Source organism: Uloborus diversus, chromosome 3 (genome assembly GCF_026930045.1).
Source record: "Uloborus diversus isolate 005 chromosome 3, Udiv.v.3.1, whole genome shotgun sequence".
NCBI lineage: Eukaryota > Metazoa > Arthropoda > Arachnida > Araneae > Uloboridae > Uloborus > Uloborus diversus.
The window spans coordinates 190,735,932-190,753,629 of NC_072733.1; the positions used below are offsets into that span (position 1 = coordinate 190,735,932).

At 32.7% G+C, this 17,698-nt stretch overlaps 1 protein-coding gene across 1 annotated transcript in view; it reads right to left on the reverse strand.

Moving 5' to 3' along the window:
* Positions 1-7,588, reverse strand: part of LOC129218470 (putative ferric-chelate reductase 1 homolog) — an 82,407-nt gene extending 74,819 nt beyond the window's left edge. The window contains exon 1 of the mRNA XM_054852749.1: positions 7,541-7,588. Within this exon, the coding sequence (XP_054708724.1) occupies positions 7,541-7,553 (13 nt within the window). The 5' untranslated portion in view covers positions 7,554-7,588. The remainder of the gene's footprint in view (positions 1-7,540) is intronic.
* Positions 7,589-17,698: the final 10,110 nt, after the last annotated feature.

Below are 17,698 nucleotides of genomic sequence, written 5' to 3' on the forward strand. Positions count from 1 at the left end.
TGACTTCTTTTTTTTTTTTTTTTTTTTTTTTAACTTCGTAATTTGTGTTTGTTTAAAATCTGTTTTCGTAATCTAATTCGTAAACAAAGCAAAAAATCCAGATATTTGTGTATTTTACATTTTTTGTTATTATTTCGAATAAAAATCAAATGAATTCCAGCTTCTGAATGATGGAGGATTAATATAAATATTAGTTTTAAATAGAAGTTTCAAAATGTGTACATTAGCATACTAAGTCAGTAATATTTTCATATCTGGCTTTATACGTCTATGTATGTACACTTACAATACGGTTTCAATTGTATTAGTATAAATAAATAACAAAAGTAATAGGAAATTTTCCTTTTTTAATTCGCTAACTTGTGTGGAATCAATCCACAAGAAATATGATGTTCGGGTTGCATACACCCCACCTCACCACTACCGTTGCAAAAAAAAAAAAAAAAAAACTCTCATCAGTTAAAGATTAACTTAGCACAGCATCACAACCTCAGCATAAAAAAAATCATTGTTTTTAGAGAACATAAACACCAAAAAGTTTAATGATGTTGTTTAAGTTACGCTTATTAGAACGGTAGTAAAATAAGAGTTAAAATAAGTAGGGTAAGTAATCACTTGTTGACTATATCAGTTTTTCTTATCCACCTAGAAGTAAGTGGATTACGATTGTCAATTTATTCCCTTCTTTATTTTACTATCTAAATACCCTTGTTTATGTTTTCAAAAATTAAGAGTGTGTTTAATGTTATGCATAAAAAGTTAAAAAAAACTATTAACTATTGTTTCAGTTTTTATTCATAACTTAAATTGGAAAAGTATCACATAACCTTAGAATAGAAAGTCAATGTTTTAGAAATCGTAATCATCAAAAAGTTTAGTTATATTGTTTACGATACACCTATTGAAACAGACGTAGAATAAGTAAGTAGGTTAGTAATGATTTGTTGAATAGTTCGGACTTTTTCCTATCGATTTAGAAATGGGTTTATTATGATCGTCAATTTATTCCCATGTTTATATTACAGTGTTCTCTAATACTGGAGCAAAGAAATAGGCCAAATACTGTGCATTAGATTCGGCTGTTTGTATTTCGTTACCATGGATACTACTCGCTTCCGTGTTTCAGCGAATTCGTATTATTAAAAGTATGTGTCACAAAAAGCTATTTCAATCTTCATCATTATCGTTCCTCTTTTGCATCAGAGCGAAATCGGAACAAGAAGAAAAGCAGAGCTATTTGTCAAACACGTTTCTCCAATGATGGCAGTTATTATATGCGGGATGGCTTTTGCTTGAAAATGTACTGCACTTTTCTAATTGAGATTTCTTTTTGGGGAGAAACAAAGTATTCTCAGAAAATATTTCATGTAATTTGAAACGAAAGATAAAAAAAACCCCAGCAAAACACTAAAATCATAAAACTACAAATCAAGCTAAAAAAAAAAAACCTTTGTGTATAAAAAAATAAAATAAGAAATCACAACACCAAATAGCACACATTGCAGATTACTGCATTCACGTATCTGGTGATACAAGGAACGCCTTTTTCATTGTAAAAGAAATGAGCTTACAGGTGAAAAGACATTCGGCAAAGCTACAATCAAACTATATTTGCATGAATGTGCTCACATCGTTTATAGTAAAAAAAAAGCAATTTTGGATATGCAGGGATTGTAAAAATATTATTTAACATTTTGGAAAAGCATGGATTGTTTTACGCATGCGCAATGAATATTTATCTGTTTTCCCAACTCATTCTCTTTTCAACTTAATATTTTCTTTTCAAATCACAGCACGTGGTTTAAATTAGGTATAAAAGTTTTCCCGAAAGTTTTTTTACTTTCAAACTGAAAAACTTTCGAAACCACAAGCAAAAAATCGTATGAAAAATAATTAAATTTTTTAAAAAATATTTATATTTATGGATCTGAGTGAAATTTCTATAAAAATACATACACAAAGTTAAACATAGTAACAAAAAAAATCATTGTCAGATTTCCACACTCGACGATGTAAGGTGACTCAAGGAATAAACACAATGTAGAGTGTAGCACAAGATTTTTTTTTAATCCGAGTTTTTGCATGTTTTAACAGCCAAAGTTTCAAAAACATTCGCTCACCAGGGTTACGGTACAGACGTTTACTCTGGGGAAAAAATGAAGCATGGTTCTTAATGTGTCCAAGAAACTGAATTCTGTGGCGGGGATGTAATTTTCCGCAACTCTCAAGTTTTTGAGATTTGCACGACTCGACCATTGCATATAATGCTACACAAGACGGTGTATGGAACAGATTCAGAAATTTTTCATGTAACTTTTAAAGAGTAGGGCTAAAATGGAATTATTTTATGCATGTAAACAGAACTTAATATAGAAACTGAAGACTAATACGCTAGAGAATGACCAATGACTTGTGGACAAACTCATAATTATTGTATAATTAACGAAAACTGAAAAGTTTCGAAAAATTAGACCTTCACCATTAGACTCGGCGCAATCGATATATATAACACTCTTGTTCAAAAAAATGGATGTCCATTGTCCCCTTGTCAATATTTAAGTAATTCTATATTTTCTTAAAATGTTCCTTTTATTTTGCGATTCTGTATAAGAATTAGTTTTCAGTTAAAAATGAATGTTAAAAAAATGCCATCCTTAGATACATCTTTTTGCTGTTTTCTCGAAACGAAAATACATGTGTTACTCTTCTTTTAATGTGAAACTTTAGTTTTTAAGATTTAAGTCTGTTTTAAACGCTCCAACCACAACTCGTATTTGAGAACTTTACGAATTGTAAACTTTCTCTTGTGTATCATACTAATAATCCATAATATTAACTCAGTCTCCTACACACGAGGCGGTTAGTTAAATCGACTTTTCGAAAAAGGTACCTGTCAACTAGTAAACTTGCGTTTGTCGTTGTGTTCACACGAAGCAACTAAATTGAATCTGCGTTTCTTATCGAAAGAAAAGGGTGTTTTAATAATGTAATGTCTCAAACCAATGAACTAAGTCGAATTTATTCGAGCAGCTGCTCCACCAACGCTGTTTAAACTGAACAGAGTTGACTCAAATAGTTGACTGGTGTTTATAGTGAGCTTGACAATGTCTTTTAATTGTTTGCGGACATCTCGGAGGACGGCACATGTCTGACATGCCTGACGAGTTGACTGTCGTGTATGCAGGGGGATTCCTTCACTTTTCTACCTCGTTAAACTTCCTATTACCCGCCCGTTCGAAAGTTGATTCAACTAAGTTACCTCGTGTGAAGGAGACCTTAACTAGTGAGGTGACTTTAACATTAGTGATAAGTAATGAAGGCGGCCTTAACTAGTAAGGTGACTTTAACATTAGTGATGAGCTGTGAAGGAGGCATTAACTACTGAGGTGACTTTGTAACATTAGTGATGAGTCGGGGGTAAATATAACCTCAACATTATATTTCTTGCGCACTCCTCAAAATGTAGGATATTAAGTCGAAAATGTTCACTGATTTTGAGATTTAAGTCGAAAATGTACGTTGTCTAACTGAAACCAAATAGCAGTAATAATATTTCTTCATCAGACACCTCGTATCTGTGAACAGTCCTGCGTAATGTATCTACAAACACTAAGAATGATGCAAAACAGTTTCACCAAGAGATGCTGAACATAATACTTCAAAAGTTATGATTTTTCAAGGTAATAGCAATAACTATGCTGTTAAATGGAGGCTGATATTTGGGAGAAGGCCTATAATGAAAGTGAAACGAAACACGAATGAGGCAGTTTTAAAGTAGGTGGTTGTGTGCTAGTTAAGGAGAAACTAGGAACTCTTGACCCAATTTTTGATTTTTTATTTCCCATTTTTTTGTATAATAGTTAGAACGAAATAAAAAAAAATTCATAAAGTTTGTCATTTTGCATATTGTTATGGCTAAAAATAATAGCATAATTCAAAGTAGAAATGGTGCAAAAAAATTATTTTCATCAAGTCTGCAAATGGGTCAAGTGTCCCTAGATCTAGCGAGACTTGACCTAACACTTAGGCAGACCATGGACACCCTCCCCCCCCCTCCTGAATGTAAGAAGACTCATAGATATTTAAATTAAAGACGCAGGTTTGATGCTGTTTTTTGTTTACAAAAGTGATACTTGAAAGTGAATATACAAAATGTTCACTCTTTAGGTGAAGTGTTGCATTTTTTTTTAAATCATTATTATTAATCTTACTCCATATCAGGAGAAGAGTTGAAGTCAATTGAAACTTTATCAGATCAAACCTAAGCAATATTTCAGTTATTTTAGTAAGTAACAACTCATTCGACTCAAAAATTATTAGTATTTTAGTTATTTGACAAATAAAAAGTTTTTAGACCAAAATGTTATTATAAGTTATTCATACAAAAAAAAAAAAAAAAAATCAGGTCTTCATTTCACAATATTAGAGATATTGCTTAGATAAAATTTAAATAATTACGCCTAAATCACAATATTTTATCGATTAAAAAAGAAAAAAATCATTGAAAAAACTTCAAATTAAACAAAAACATCAAATTAGTCTTTGAGTCAAGTCTCCCTCGTTAGCTCGGGTCAAAGCTCCCTAGTTAGCTTTCTTTTGTTTATCTTAAATTTTTAGCAACTTAGTTTAAAGTTATATAAAACTACTGTATATCAATAGATAGCTAGAAAAGTGACTAAAACATGTATACTTTTGAAATTCATTTCCCTCAAAACCGGAGGTTAAAATCTAAAAAATTCCAAAATCTTTAAACATTACTTTTAAGGTGCAGTATCATTAACACTGAATTTCTTGAAAACCACTGATCATTCTGAAATTGCTTGTCTCTGCAAAATACTGTTTAAGACTGGTCAACCAATAATGTGACTAAAATTTTCCCTAAATATCCTTTTCATGGAAACAATCCTCATGGGTCAAACCTCCCTAGTTTCCCCCAATTTTGAAACAAACACAAAATAGTTTGTTACTTAATAGAAATAGCAGAAATCAACAACGCAGCCATTTTAAGTGAACTGTTTTAAACTGAAAGTGAAACAAATTTGTTTTGTGCCAATGAAGAAATTTTTGAGGTTCATGAAACTCGACGCGAGTTACTAAAATCCTCTGAAATCGAGTATCACGCGCAGCCAAAGACAACAGCTCGTTTTTAATAAATTTCTACAATAACTAGCTGTAATTTTAAATAAATAAAGGAATTTATAATGTTAAAGCTTAAAAAGTTTTTTCTTTTTTTTTTTTTTTTTGGTTTTTGACAACTTTTCTCATGCTTAGGTTTAGTTTTAATTCATTACAAGGAGAATTTCTTTCTTACATTTTTAATGTGCTACGTAAAGTACATAACTTTTAGTTTTTCTTTAAGCTTACTTACTTTTACACCATGTTTTCATTGGTACACAATGCTGTGTTCAAATAATCATAATGAATCTGATTTTCGTTTCTTTTCTTTTTTTTCAAAATCTGTTTTTATGAAAAAGATTTTTTCTATTCATACTGAAGAAATGGTTTGATGCTTAATGTTAACTTTGGTAATAAAGTACTTTAAAATGCATAAAATACTTTATTTGTATACATAAAATGTGCCAACTGTGTTTCAAACTCAGAACAGTCTCCCCATTGCATTCTTGTATGATAGAAAAAGATTATGCGTAAAAAAAAGTGAAAATCAAAACTTTAATCCAAATTGTAGGAAATGCCAACTATTGCAATTTTTCATTGCATTTCTCTAGTTAAATGTCGAAGTTTTGTATTTACGCTGACGTGCTGTGCTTGATAAAAACTAGCCTTTTTAACAGCTATTTCTTTTTAATTCTTATATGGATTAGGTTTATTTTAAGCTAGCTGCGTCGCCCGACTTTGCATGGTCTACCTCGAAAATAAAAGTTAGGTCAAGTTGCACGTGTTCAACAATTAGGCTTAAATAGAAAATTTCCCGTCAAAATAATGATTCTAAATAATGACTATAACCCTTGATTATCATCTGCTAGCAGCACAAAAAAAAAAGAAAAAATATATATAAAAAAGGAAGTTTTTAGGAATTTTATTTGTTCACAGTAGAGAAAAAAAATGGCAGCAGATGAAAAATGATTTTATTCACTTTAATTTAAACTCAGCTCGTTGACAAGCGATAAATTTAAGATTTGATAAGCGGATGTTCCATTAGGCTTAAAGATGCTTATAACTTTCTTCCCGGTGATTTTACAGCTTTGTTTTTTTTTTCTTTAATTCGAAGGAAGAAAACTAACATTAGGGAAAATTTTAGCGGGCTTTCGAATAAAGAAAATTGGATAATTATTTCGGGCTGAAAGAGCCATTTAATGCCATCTTCGGGTCCTAAAATTAAAATTCGAACGGTTTGGTTCCTTTTTGGCGTTTGAAAACCTCCCTTCATTCTTACTCAGGTGCCCAAGTACCTCCCTGCCAAATTTGGTCCAGATCCGACGTAAACTTTGGATTTGTATAGAGAATATACGCTCACACATACACACATATATTCTTTGTTTTATTTATATCGATTCGTGAATTAGCTTAATTTTAAACTTCACTGGTTGTTTAACCCGTTGTTTATTAATAAATACTTTATTATTAAGTATATTTTTAAAGCTACATTTTTATATATCGTGTAAGTTTTCTTCATTTTACAATAATCTATGCATAACAAAATGGAGGTTATTTCTAACTACAATACTCCAACAAATATGTGTTCCGGAATTGCTTGAGGTCCGACGACAGTTTTTCAGAAAAAAATTAATATCAGCAAGAAATGTAGCAGAAATATTTAAAAAAAAACGACTTTTCCAATGATGCGACATCCATTCTGCAACTCTTCAAACTAGATGGGATTGAGCTATGTTATTTAAATCTCCTTTACAAACAATTTCTTAGTTATATCTTTAAAACATGAAAGAGCAAGCGTAACTCAGGAATGTAATGTAAAAATTCTCTTTTTTTTTTAAATGTCAGAATTTTAAGTTTTTGAAAATTCAAATTATTCGAAACTGTAGATACAAATACACCTATATACAGTAACTAAATTTTTAGGTACAGCATTGTTTTGGCAAAAGTCATTAAACCCACAAAAATAGATAAATTACTGCAATTAATTATACTTAACAGTCATTTATTTCATGCTGTAAATCAATCGTACAATTTCAAAGTTACACGAATAAACTTATTAGTGTAAGAGTAGTTGGCGGTAAGTAAAATGTTTTTTGCTGTATTTCAAAAACATTTAAAAGTTTAAATTGGCAATGTCTCCAAACTGAAGATCTAGACAAAGTGATTTTTACCGGAATGCCGGTAATATAAGACAGATATCAAGCATTAAAATAAATGTCAGCTGTTTCAAAATTCCAAAATAGAAAAAGTAAATAATGTGTAAGGGAAAATAAGGCGGCTGGAAAAAAAAAATAACTAGAACGAAAAACTAATAAGGGGATTTCGGCATGCTTTATGAATCACAGACTTCCAGAAAAATTGCATTTAGGGAGAATATAAATCAGTGTCGGAATGACCAGAGCGGAAGAAAAAAAGAAAGCCTTACCTGGGAGACGCATGTTCGCAACCAGGTGAAAAGAATGGTTTCGCGGTCGCTGGCGGACACTTACCTTGAAACCGAGTGCTCTGACAGTTCTCTGCCAGAGCCTGACAGTCAGTGCTCGTAGTAGGTCAGTCTTGGGTCACATGACTCCCGAGGGCGCGACGTCACACTTCGTTGCCAAACCATGTGGCTGTGTTTACGAGTTTGTCAGAAATGACAAGAGAATTGCTGCACGAAGCGAAAAGATCATCGCACTCGTATTTACTAACGGTTCGCCACTAGTTCGTCACCACTATTCTTCCAATTACATAATTGCATTTTACGTAACTTTACTAATGATCGAGGCTTCTATAGACCAAGCTGGTTCATCGGCTCTTTTGCTTCTGCCTTAGTTGCAGAAACGAGAGTTTTTATGGATGTTAAAAACATTTGTCAGTGATCCAGCAACGTTTTATATGTGTATGTGAGGACTAGTCGCCAAGGTATTTTTTAGTCTCCCGGGTGACCTGACCCCTAGAATTTGTCGACCCTTGTATGTCACTTACGTAATTTCCCTACTTTAATTTGCTAAACTTATGAAGGACACAAGAACAAGAAATAAGAGGTCGTTGTACCTCTTAACCTACACCCTACCTCGCAATATACATTACAAAAAAAAAAAAAAAAAAAAACACCGCACTAGTTAAGGGTTAAAATCTTTTGAAAGAAAGATGCATGCTAGTCTTCAATGTTATGATGTAATTGCTAAATACTACATAGCATATTACAAAGACTATTCTAGTCATTTCAATGCTACCCGATCTGTTTACTGACATAAATGCAAAGTTTCTCAATTTCCATTTCAAATTACTGCTGTGTGTCATAGAAATTAAGTACCAGTTTTATTTTTTCCAAATACATTTATCCACTATTCTAATGTTTGCTTCCAATATACCATTTCTCACCTTTTCCTGCTCGTTTGACTAGTTGCAAACAAAGAGAAAAAGCAAAGATAATTGAAAAAGTTTTCTTTTACCTTAACTTCTATACTTCAAAATACACAATTTTTAACACTCTTCCCACAACGATCAGAGTAATTTTGAGGCATATCCTAGTCCAAGTCCCCTTTTTTACGTTAACTAGAAAGGATTTCTGAAAACCAGAACTTTTATTTATTTGTTTTTTTTTTTTTTGTTTGTTTGTTCACGATGATGAAATAAAAATATAAATTATCACGTAATTGTGCATTGATGCTCATTGTTTGCTCCCGCACCTCTGCGATGAAACTCTTCAGCGATCAAATATAGCTAAGCAACAAATTATTTTGATTCACATTCTATGTGTTACACGAAATACGCCGCCAGCTCAGTCAATTCCAGCAGAGGACTGCAGTTTCGTGCTTATTAGCACTCATCAGCCCGGCATAAGAGTGACTGAGCTGGAGGTGGAAAACCTCTTAAAGAAGCCAAGAGTGCCAAACAAACTGATAGCTAATACAGAATTAACACTGATAGTCCAGTCAATAGGTAGAAAAAAATGGGCTTGCCTTACAAAAAATGGGGTCAAAGATTTTACTTTTTAAATTTGTGTATACTAGTGCCAATATGAAAAAACCAAGTTATCCAACACGAAAGACCTCGGGAGAAGTTTTGGGGGCCGAAACCCCCCCAAAATTTGTGACTTTTTGTAGTATTTTCAAAATATCTCAAAAGTGGTTAAACTTACAGAAAACTTCCAATGCAAATGTTAAAGAGGATTAAATTTCCTTCAACTTTTGTCATAACAACATTTTTGTAGCATGAAAAGCAAGCGATTTACAACTTCTTGAAAATCACACTTTTTCTGAACCCCTCAGCAAAGTGCGTGAAAGCGCATCGGATAACGGAGGAAAAAAGGAGATACGACGGCAGTCTTAACCTTGGAAATGATTTGTCTTACTCTCAGCTGAGGGTAAATGCCTCCGTTCCTTTTAACTTAAACAAAACACCCCCATTCTACCCCCCCCCCCTTTTTCTGTCCAAATGAGATGAATCGACTCAATAGCTACTCATATTGGTCACTTCAGAGTTCGAGCGAGAGTATGTTTTATCAATCTGTGCGTTCTGTATTACAATTTTTTTTCTAGAAATGATTACGCCTGACCAAGGTGTTCTTTTTTTTTTCTTTTTTTTTAAATTGCGAAATCAGTTTGAATGAATGCGAAACATATTTCGAAGAGTTTGACATTGAAGTCAGGCAGACTCAAGAAGATGCCGACTTACTTACTACTCTTTCAAAAGCGAAGGAAATTGAAAAGGTTCTTATAGTGGGCGAGAGGATATAGATGAGATCTGTTGGTGCTGATGACAGCTTTAGGACAGCCTTTCAGCAACTTGTTCTTTTTAAAACCTGGAAGAGGGAATGCTTGTGATTTGATTTTTTCCCCCACTAAATCTTTTAAGTTTGACCCCAGCAATATTCTTTTCATCCATGCGTTTAGTGGGTGTGACTTCGGCAATCTTTGGCCAAGGCAAAATTAAGTTGTACAAAATAGTCAAAAAAACTCCTGAATTAAGGGAAGCTATTGAAGCATTTATGGACCCAATCAGTAATCATGATGCCGTAGCTGCAGCTGGAGAAAACATTTTGAAAATATTATACACAGGTGACGTAAAGTATTTAAACCTATCTTTGGATACTTTGCGATATAATCTTTTCATAAAACTAGTACACAGTTCTAAAATAAATCTTGCAGGGCTACCTCCAACGTGCGGGGTGGGTGGGGGGGCGGATGCTGGGCGTTACCACTTATATCGGTGCTACCACCAAATTCAAAGTTGGTTGGGCAACATAATTGATCCAGAGAAATGGGGTTGGGAACGCAGAACGCGAGATCCAATGTCTGTTGACACGAAAAGAGATTCAGTTACTCAGAATCGTTTGAAGATTGTACTTTGTACCTCAAGAAAAATGGTACAAGTGCTTGTTCTTGTCACAAGGCAGGTTTAAAATGCTCCAGCACGTGCAAACACTGCAGTGGCACAAAATGTGAAAATGTTTCAGAAATTTCATCTTTGGATGAGACTGCCGAAGGAGATGATTTGTACCAGGAGCTTTTGGAATCACCGCAACATCAAGGAGATGAATAATTAAAGAACCACAGCTTCTTTCTGCGCCCTACAGATGGTGAATCGGGAGAACCTGGGCCTTCAAAACGGCTTCAAAGAAGATAAACAACGTATTTTGTTGTCCTTTCTCTATTTGCTTTAAGGCCGAATGAATCTCCCTGTAATGTAGATGTATGTATTAAAGCTTCTACAGTTGGACTTTCATTTTGAAAGGTAATTCTTTTGGGTTTTTCATGCCTCAAAAAAATCAGTTTCTGCAGGATTTTTTCAAACTGTTCATCACGTATTACTATTGTACCTTCATTTATGCATTATTATGTCTATTGTTTGCTTATTAGCACCCTAATATTTATTCATTCACATTTATATTCAAATATCGCATTTTTGCTTGTAATAGAATAGATGGTACGAAATTATGTGCTTTAAATGAATGTGAAGATTATGTATTTCAATCACAAACTGCAATATAAATCATATGTTATTGAAGTCTGATGAAGACTACCTCTGTCAGACCAGAAATATTGGTTCGTGAGCGGTGGGGGAGTGTTTATTATTATTATTGTATCAGCAAAGGAAGCATGATTGTGTTTGCTTATTAGCTGCCTGATATTCGTTCCTTCACACTAATATTTAAAAATCGCATCTTTGTTTGCAATAATTAGACTAGAATGTACGAATTATATGCCTCAAATGAATGTATATATTGTGTAATCCAGTTACAAACTGCAATATATCATCTGTTATTGGAGTCCGATGAAGACTACCTCTGTCAGACCAAAAATGTTAGTCCGTGAGCAGTGGGGAAGGGTTTTTTTTTATTATTGCATCGTCGTATGTGCTTTAAATGAATGTGCATATATGTATTTCAGTTTCATATTACATCGTATGTTTTTCGAGTCTAGTGGGAACTAATCTGTCAGCCAGAACTGCTACTCTGTGTCCGGCAGGGGGGGGGGAGCAAGAAACTCAAACTGTCGATAAACTCCCTGAAACTGAAACTTCTATTCAAGTTCTAATAATTGTGACGCCTTGCTTTCGGTGTGAAAGCTTTTTATTTCGGAGTGGAGGAAAACTGCCTATTTTCAAGGAGGTATAGCAAGCTTGCTATTTGTGCTACAAAAAAGTTGTGAATACGAAAAATGTAGGAAATTTAATGTTCTTTAAACTTTATATTTAATACTTTTTTCTAAGTTGAACCATTTCGGAGATATTTTGAAAAAAATAAAAAAAGTCATTAATTTTTGTGGTTTTTTGTCCCCCAAATGTTCTCCCGGGATCTTTCGTGTTGGATAACTTGGTTTTTCCATGTCGGCACCAATATGTACAAATTTAAAAAATAAAATCTTTGACCCCATTTTTTGCAAGGTAAAATGTATCTATTGACTGGACTATGACCAGACAAGTGACCGAAGCAAAGGTTCAGTTCAACTCGAATATTGAAGGCAAGGCAGGTATATTCAGTAAGTATAAGCTGGCGGCGTATTTCATGTATTTCTGCCTTAGCCCTGGCTATAGGGCGGTAACTTACTGAATATTCTGTGTGTTGTTTCGTTTTCCTACCACATCACTTATTCAGGTTTTAAGAAAATCTCAATGATACAATTGAACTTTTTCGTGCCCAGTATTCATTAAACCTTTAAGGATTATGAGACATATCGCAACGCACACACACACGGCAAAGAAAGTAACACTACTCAAAATTCTGGAAAAACGCACCCCTAAATATTTATCTAAAATATAAACTTAAAGCTCTTAGTTGACACAAAACTGCGCAAAGGTAGCTTACATAACTGGTGCGTGGGCACGTAAAAACAATGTCATCAATAGTTTATACATCATTAAAATTTCATAACTTAGAAGAAACACATTGAGCATGCACTATTAAGTTAGACAACAAAACACTAACTTCTAAACATCAAATCTATAATGTTTTTGCCACTAAAGTAATATTTGAGACTAGATTACTCAAAACTACTATTGCGTAAAACCTTGATTTTCTCCAATGCTGTTTTTTGAGTGTTTTCACTTTCTTGCCTGGGTGCGATATGTGTCCTCTATGGGCAAAATTAATATTTTAAATTATAGAATACAAATAATTTATAATCTATGTATTTTTCATGTCGTGCAAAAATTAACCTTTATGTTAGTATAATATGTGTCTACATATGTTCAAATAAATAAGTTCCCCCTCCCCCCCCCAAAAAAATATATCTATCGTAAATGAAAGCATCTTCATTCATTACGTCATATTCCACATTTATTTAAGGTTAATATATTAGAATTAGGTTGTATCATCAACTATTCAAATACTTCTGAGTTGAACAAAAAATAATCAAACTTAATAAAATACTTGTAGCTATTTTTTTTAAGAGCGAACTTTAGGGCAGAAAAATAAAATTTCTAAGCGTTTAAAAATTCCCTATTTGTACTTCACAACATCACAAGATTTCTGTCAATACTACAATGTAAGAAGACCAATTTCAATAACTTCAAAACCAGATTAAAATCAGTAACGTCAGAACGATTAAATGGTGCAATGAGCTGTATACAACATTGGCAACTTCTTTATATTTACTAATAATATAGCTGAAAGTCTCTCTGGATGTCTGGATCTCTGTGACGCGCATAGCGTCTAGACCGTTCGGCCGATTTTCATGAAATTTGGCACGAAGTTAGTTTGTAGCATGGTGGTGTGCACCTCGAAGCAATTTTATTTAATTCGATTTTGTTCTTTTTCTATTACAATTTTAAGAGCATTTTCCCGAGAAAAATTATCGTAAAAATGGACGAGTAAATTACCAAGTTATCATGACGTGGAACAGTAACATGGGTAAGCCAATTGGCGAGAAATTCACCATACATTATTTGTAAATATACAGGCGAACCAAAAGACTTTTTAAGTTTTCTACTACGGGCAAAGCCGTGCGGGTACCACTAGTATTTTATAAAATAAACTCATTTACTAACATTGTAAGAGCATTGAGTGCAGCATTGAGCCTTCTAGTTTTTATTAGCATTAAGTCAAATACGCTAAAAAAAATTCAAGTTAATCGATATGTCTTAAATACAACTTAAATGACTATCACTACTGCTTGGAGAGTGAATTAACCTTTTACATTTGGCTAGAACTTATGTTTTACTTGCACTTTTCCTTAAGTTATGTTTGGAATTTAGCTCTATAATTATTTTTTTTAATTAAGTTTGTCGTTCGTTTTTCCTATTCCTATTCAGAGTCACAACTGACTACAACTGTATTTATGTCGAGGACAGCATACTAAGTGCCTTGCCTCCATTATTTTATATATCGATAGATGGCAGCACCATCACCGGATCGAACAGGTTATGAGAATTTAGAACTAGTCCAGGTGCTAATAGCTACCTGGTGCTAGCACCCCCCAGAGGTATCGCTTCACTTGGAGGACATTGAGACCATGAGCATATTTAACGTCGCCCAGTCCCCTTTAATGACGACGGTGGGTCTTCGACCATCGAGGTTCGAACCCAGGACCCTCCGGCCCCGAATCCGACACTCTACCGATCGGGATACCACGGCCCTCGTTCGTTTTTGTTGAAAGAAAAATTTATCCTTTACATAATGGAAGATTTTAAAAAGAAAGATTGCGCTAACATTTTCATGGATTGGACAAGATGCGGGACAAAATCGTACATAAGTAAGATGAATTAATTTAAACATTTCACCTTTTTTTTTCAAAATAGAAGAAAAACGTGTCACCTTGCTTTAGGACATGTTGCACGGTTATCTAGATGAAATGGTTTGCGGTAATATAAGTTCGATGTTGAGATCACATTTCATAAATAATTTTTCCTCCACTTTTTTCGCTTTCCAAGAACAAAAATATTCCGAGATAGAGAAATTATTTTCGTCTGATTCAGAGAGGAAAAACTCGTTTATCTTCGCTAGTAAAAGAAAATTTTGATGAATAGAATCCAAGAAAGTATTCGTGTGATTGATTTGCTTACCTTCAGAGAAAACCACAAAATGCATGTGCAATTCTATCACACCCAAGTTGCGGGTTTTGGGAAAATGTTTAGTTTTTATCCTTAAGTTGGACATATTTGGGTCAAAGACATGTAAACTCATGCGGTTATTAGTTTAAAAGATTCAAGATAAAGATTCATTTACCTCTGAATTAAATTAATTAATGTTGAACGAAGAAAGATAATTCCAACAGATGAACTATTTCATGAACACTTCTGCATAAGAGTAATGTCATATAGCATACGTTGTACAGTTCGAAGAAGAAACGTTCCAAATTTTCGAGGTGATTTTCAAAAAGAGTTTAATAAACAAAAATGTTGTGTATGTTGGTTATTCTTAGCTAGTGAAAAGTCACAGTATTAAATAGTTTGCACTCACAAAAAAAGTCTCTAAAATCACGCAGAAATGTCTGCGTACAAAGAAAGTTCTGACAGTTCGAAGAAAAAAAGAAACGTTCCGAATTTAAGAGGTGTCTTTCAAAAGGAGTTTAATAAAAAAAAAAGTTATCTACGTTGGTTATTCTTAGCTAATGAAAAGTCACAGTATTAAATATTTTGTACTCACAAAAAAAGTGTTGTTATGTCCTTCGTTTTAGTTCATCATAGTAGTTATTCGTTAGAAATAGTAGTAGTTTTAACGTACAAAACTTCATTCACTCATTACGAGCCCAATAAATTATTATTTAATCCTATCAAATCAACCAAAACCATTTTTCCCAGCATTTAAAGTTCAATAACTAAATTATTGCGAATAATTTAGCAGAAATAAATAAATTAGCAGAAACTAAAATGAGTTGCAAAATTCTTCATTATTATTGCTTATTCGCTAGAGACAGTTATTTGCTCGTGCCAAAAATTGTTGGGCTAGTAATTTAACTCTTTTTGAAAGAGTTCTTTCCTCCTCAATTACTAAGATAATAAGTAAGGTGAGAAGCGACATCAAGTGCCCTTTTCAACTGTTGAAATAAGTTTCATAACGAAACGTATTCATACTGAACTAAACATTCACTTTACAGTTCTGGCAGGATGTCCTAATTTGGACAACAAAAACGAATTTAGAGATTCAAAATAAGCTTGAATGGGAAAATTGATTGTTTTCTGACCATTAACAGTTTACGTTGAATGTATCAACATAATACATTCATAATTTTTGACATGCTAGTCGACAGGTCAAGGTTTATGATGTATCAAAAACAAACACAAAGGTAAAATTAAAATTAATGTGAAAAATACACAAGATAAAAATAAAAAATATCACGTGTCACGGGATACAAGGAGTACTTTTTAACGCAGGAGTTTATGAATGTAAAATGTTGACAAAAGCAACGTAGCGATAGTAAGAATAGAGGATTAACCAAACAGTCAATGAAAATGTTATTTAAACCACCAAAGAATCAATAGGTTTTCTAGTTGGTTCTTTGGTGGTTTTTAACTTTATCACTGGTATTTTGGTTTATCCCCTTTGGCTCATAGTTTTATAGAAGAAAAAAAAATAGTGGAAAAAAAAACCATAACCCTTAGTAGTTTAGATCTTATAACTAAAAATACCGGATAAGGTTCAAACATTACGAGGTTGATTTTTCATGATTTCATTCAAAAGCAACGGCGAAACCAAATTTAACAAACATTTGTACGCAAAGTTAAATTTAGTGTTAATTACAAGGTTACCCATTCAAATTTGGAGAAGTTTATATTCATGATAATGTTAAGACAACCCTTTTGCAAGATTTTATCAATTACAAAATGTCTTTCGTATTGGAGCTTGATTGTTTAGCAAGTTATACCGATTAACTCATATGTTCTAAAAATGTAATGGTAACATTATTGAAATGTGTTTGTGATAAAACTGTTTGAATGACGTTTGAAGCAATGTATCAAGTTGTCGATCCACCATTAGTTTTCTCTACCACATGCATCTTTCTCAAACAAAAAAAAAAAAAACTTCATTAAGCTATTACGACGTCGATACGAAATATGATAGCAAAACACGCTAACATGCACAATGGAATTGAGCAAAAAACTAATTTCAACTTAATAACATTCATACATTTTTCGATTAATTTTGAATAAACCGTATAAAGGATGTAATTGTAGTACTATTTAATTTTAAAAAACGAATATTTGGAAATCATTTTCTTTCATCAGCTATGTCACTAAGCAAATCAACGAAACAAATGAAACGAACAAATAAAAAATTCAATTACAATTTGTGACCTGTTTAGTAGGTTGTTTTACGTATTGCTTGATGTTCATTAATATATGGTTCAATAGTTTTATTCAAAATATATTAACAAACTTGGAACAATTTTTTCTGTTATTTTTGTTTTGAATGAAAGTAATATGCTTTAACGTTATTAAGGCTACACAGTACCCTTTTTACAAAAATGTTTGTATTATTGAGAGTAATACAAACATTATTATTGAAAGTAATTAATGAATAGTTTTCATCTAATAATTTAAACAAATTCTTAAAAATAGGTCAATTTTCCAAACATTTATTTATAACTATCGAAATTTTTTTGAAGCTTCTAAAAACTTCCATAAAATGCTTAATTTTTGATATCTTCTCAAAATTTGTATTGATCTTGATTTATTAAGCTGTAGATATCAAAAGTTAGAATGGAATTAAAAATCCGACTCTGCACTGAAATTTAAGAATGATTTTATAAATCAGCTTCGGAAAAAGTAAAATTCCATAAATATTGACTTTGATTTAAAAAAAATACCAATATATGACCTAAAGTCATACTAACTTTTATTGCACACACATATGGAAACATCTTCAAAGAATTTCAATATCTTAAACAGAAAAAAAGCCTTCTGATTAGTGGATCAACAAAAGCAGAAGTCTGAGAAAAACGTATGTAAAAAGTGTAATGGTAAGAAAACCAACACCAATAATGCTTGTAAATTTCTAGGTTTCTTGACATCTCATTTTCCAACTTATAAAATGCAATAAAGTCGATACTCTCCGTCCACTCTTAGCTGTCAAGTATTTGGATGACAAAGCTTAGGATACTTTGAATATCTCTAAAACAAATTTATTTCAGATCATAAATTTAGAACCATTAGTGAC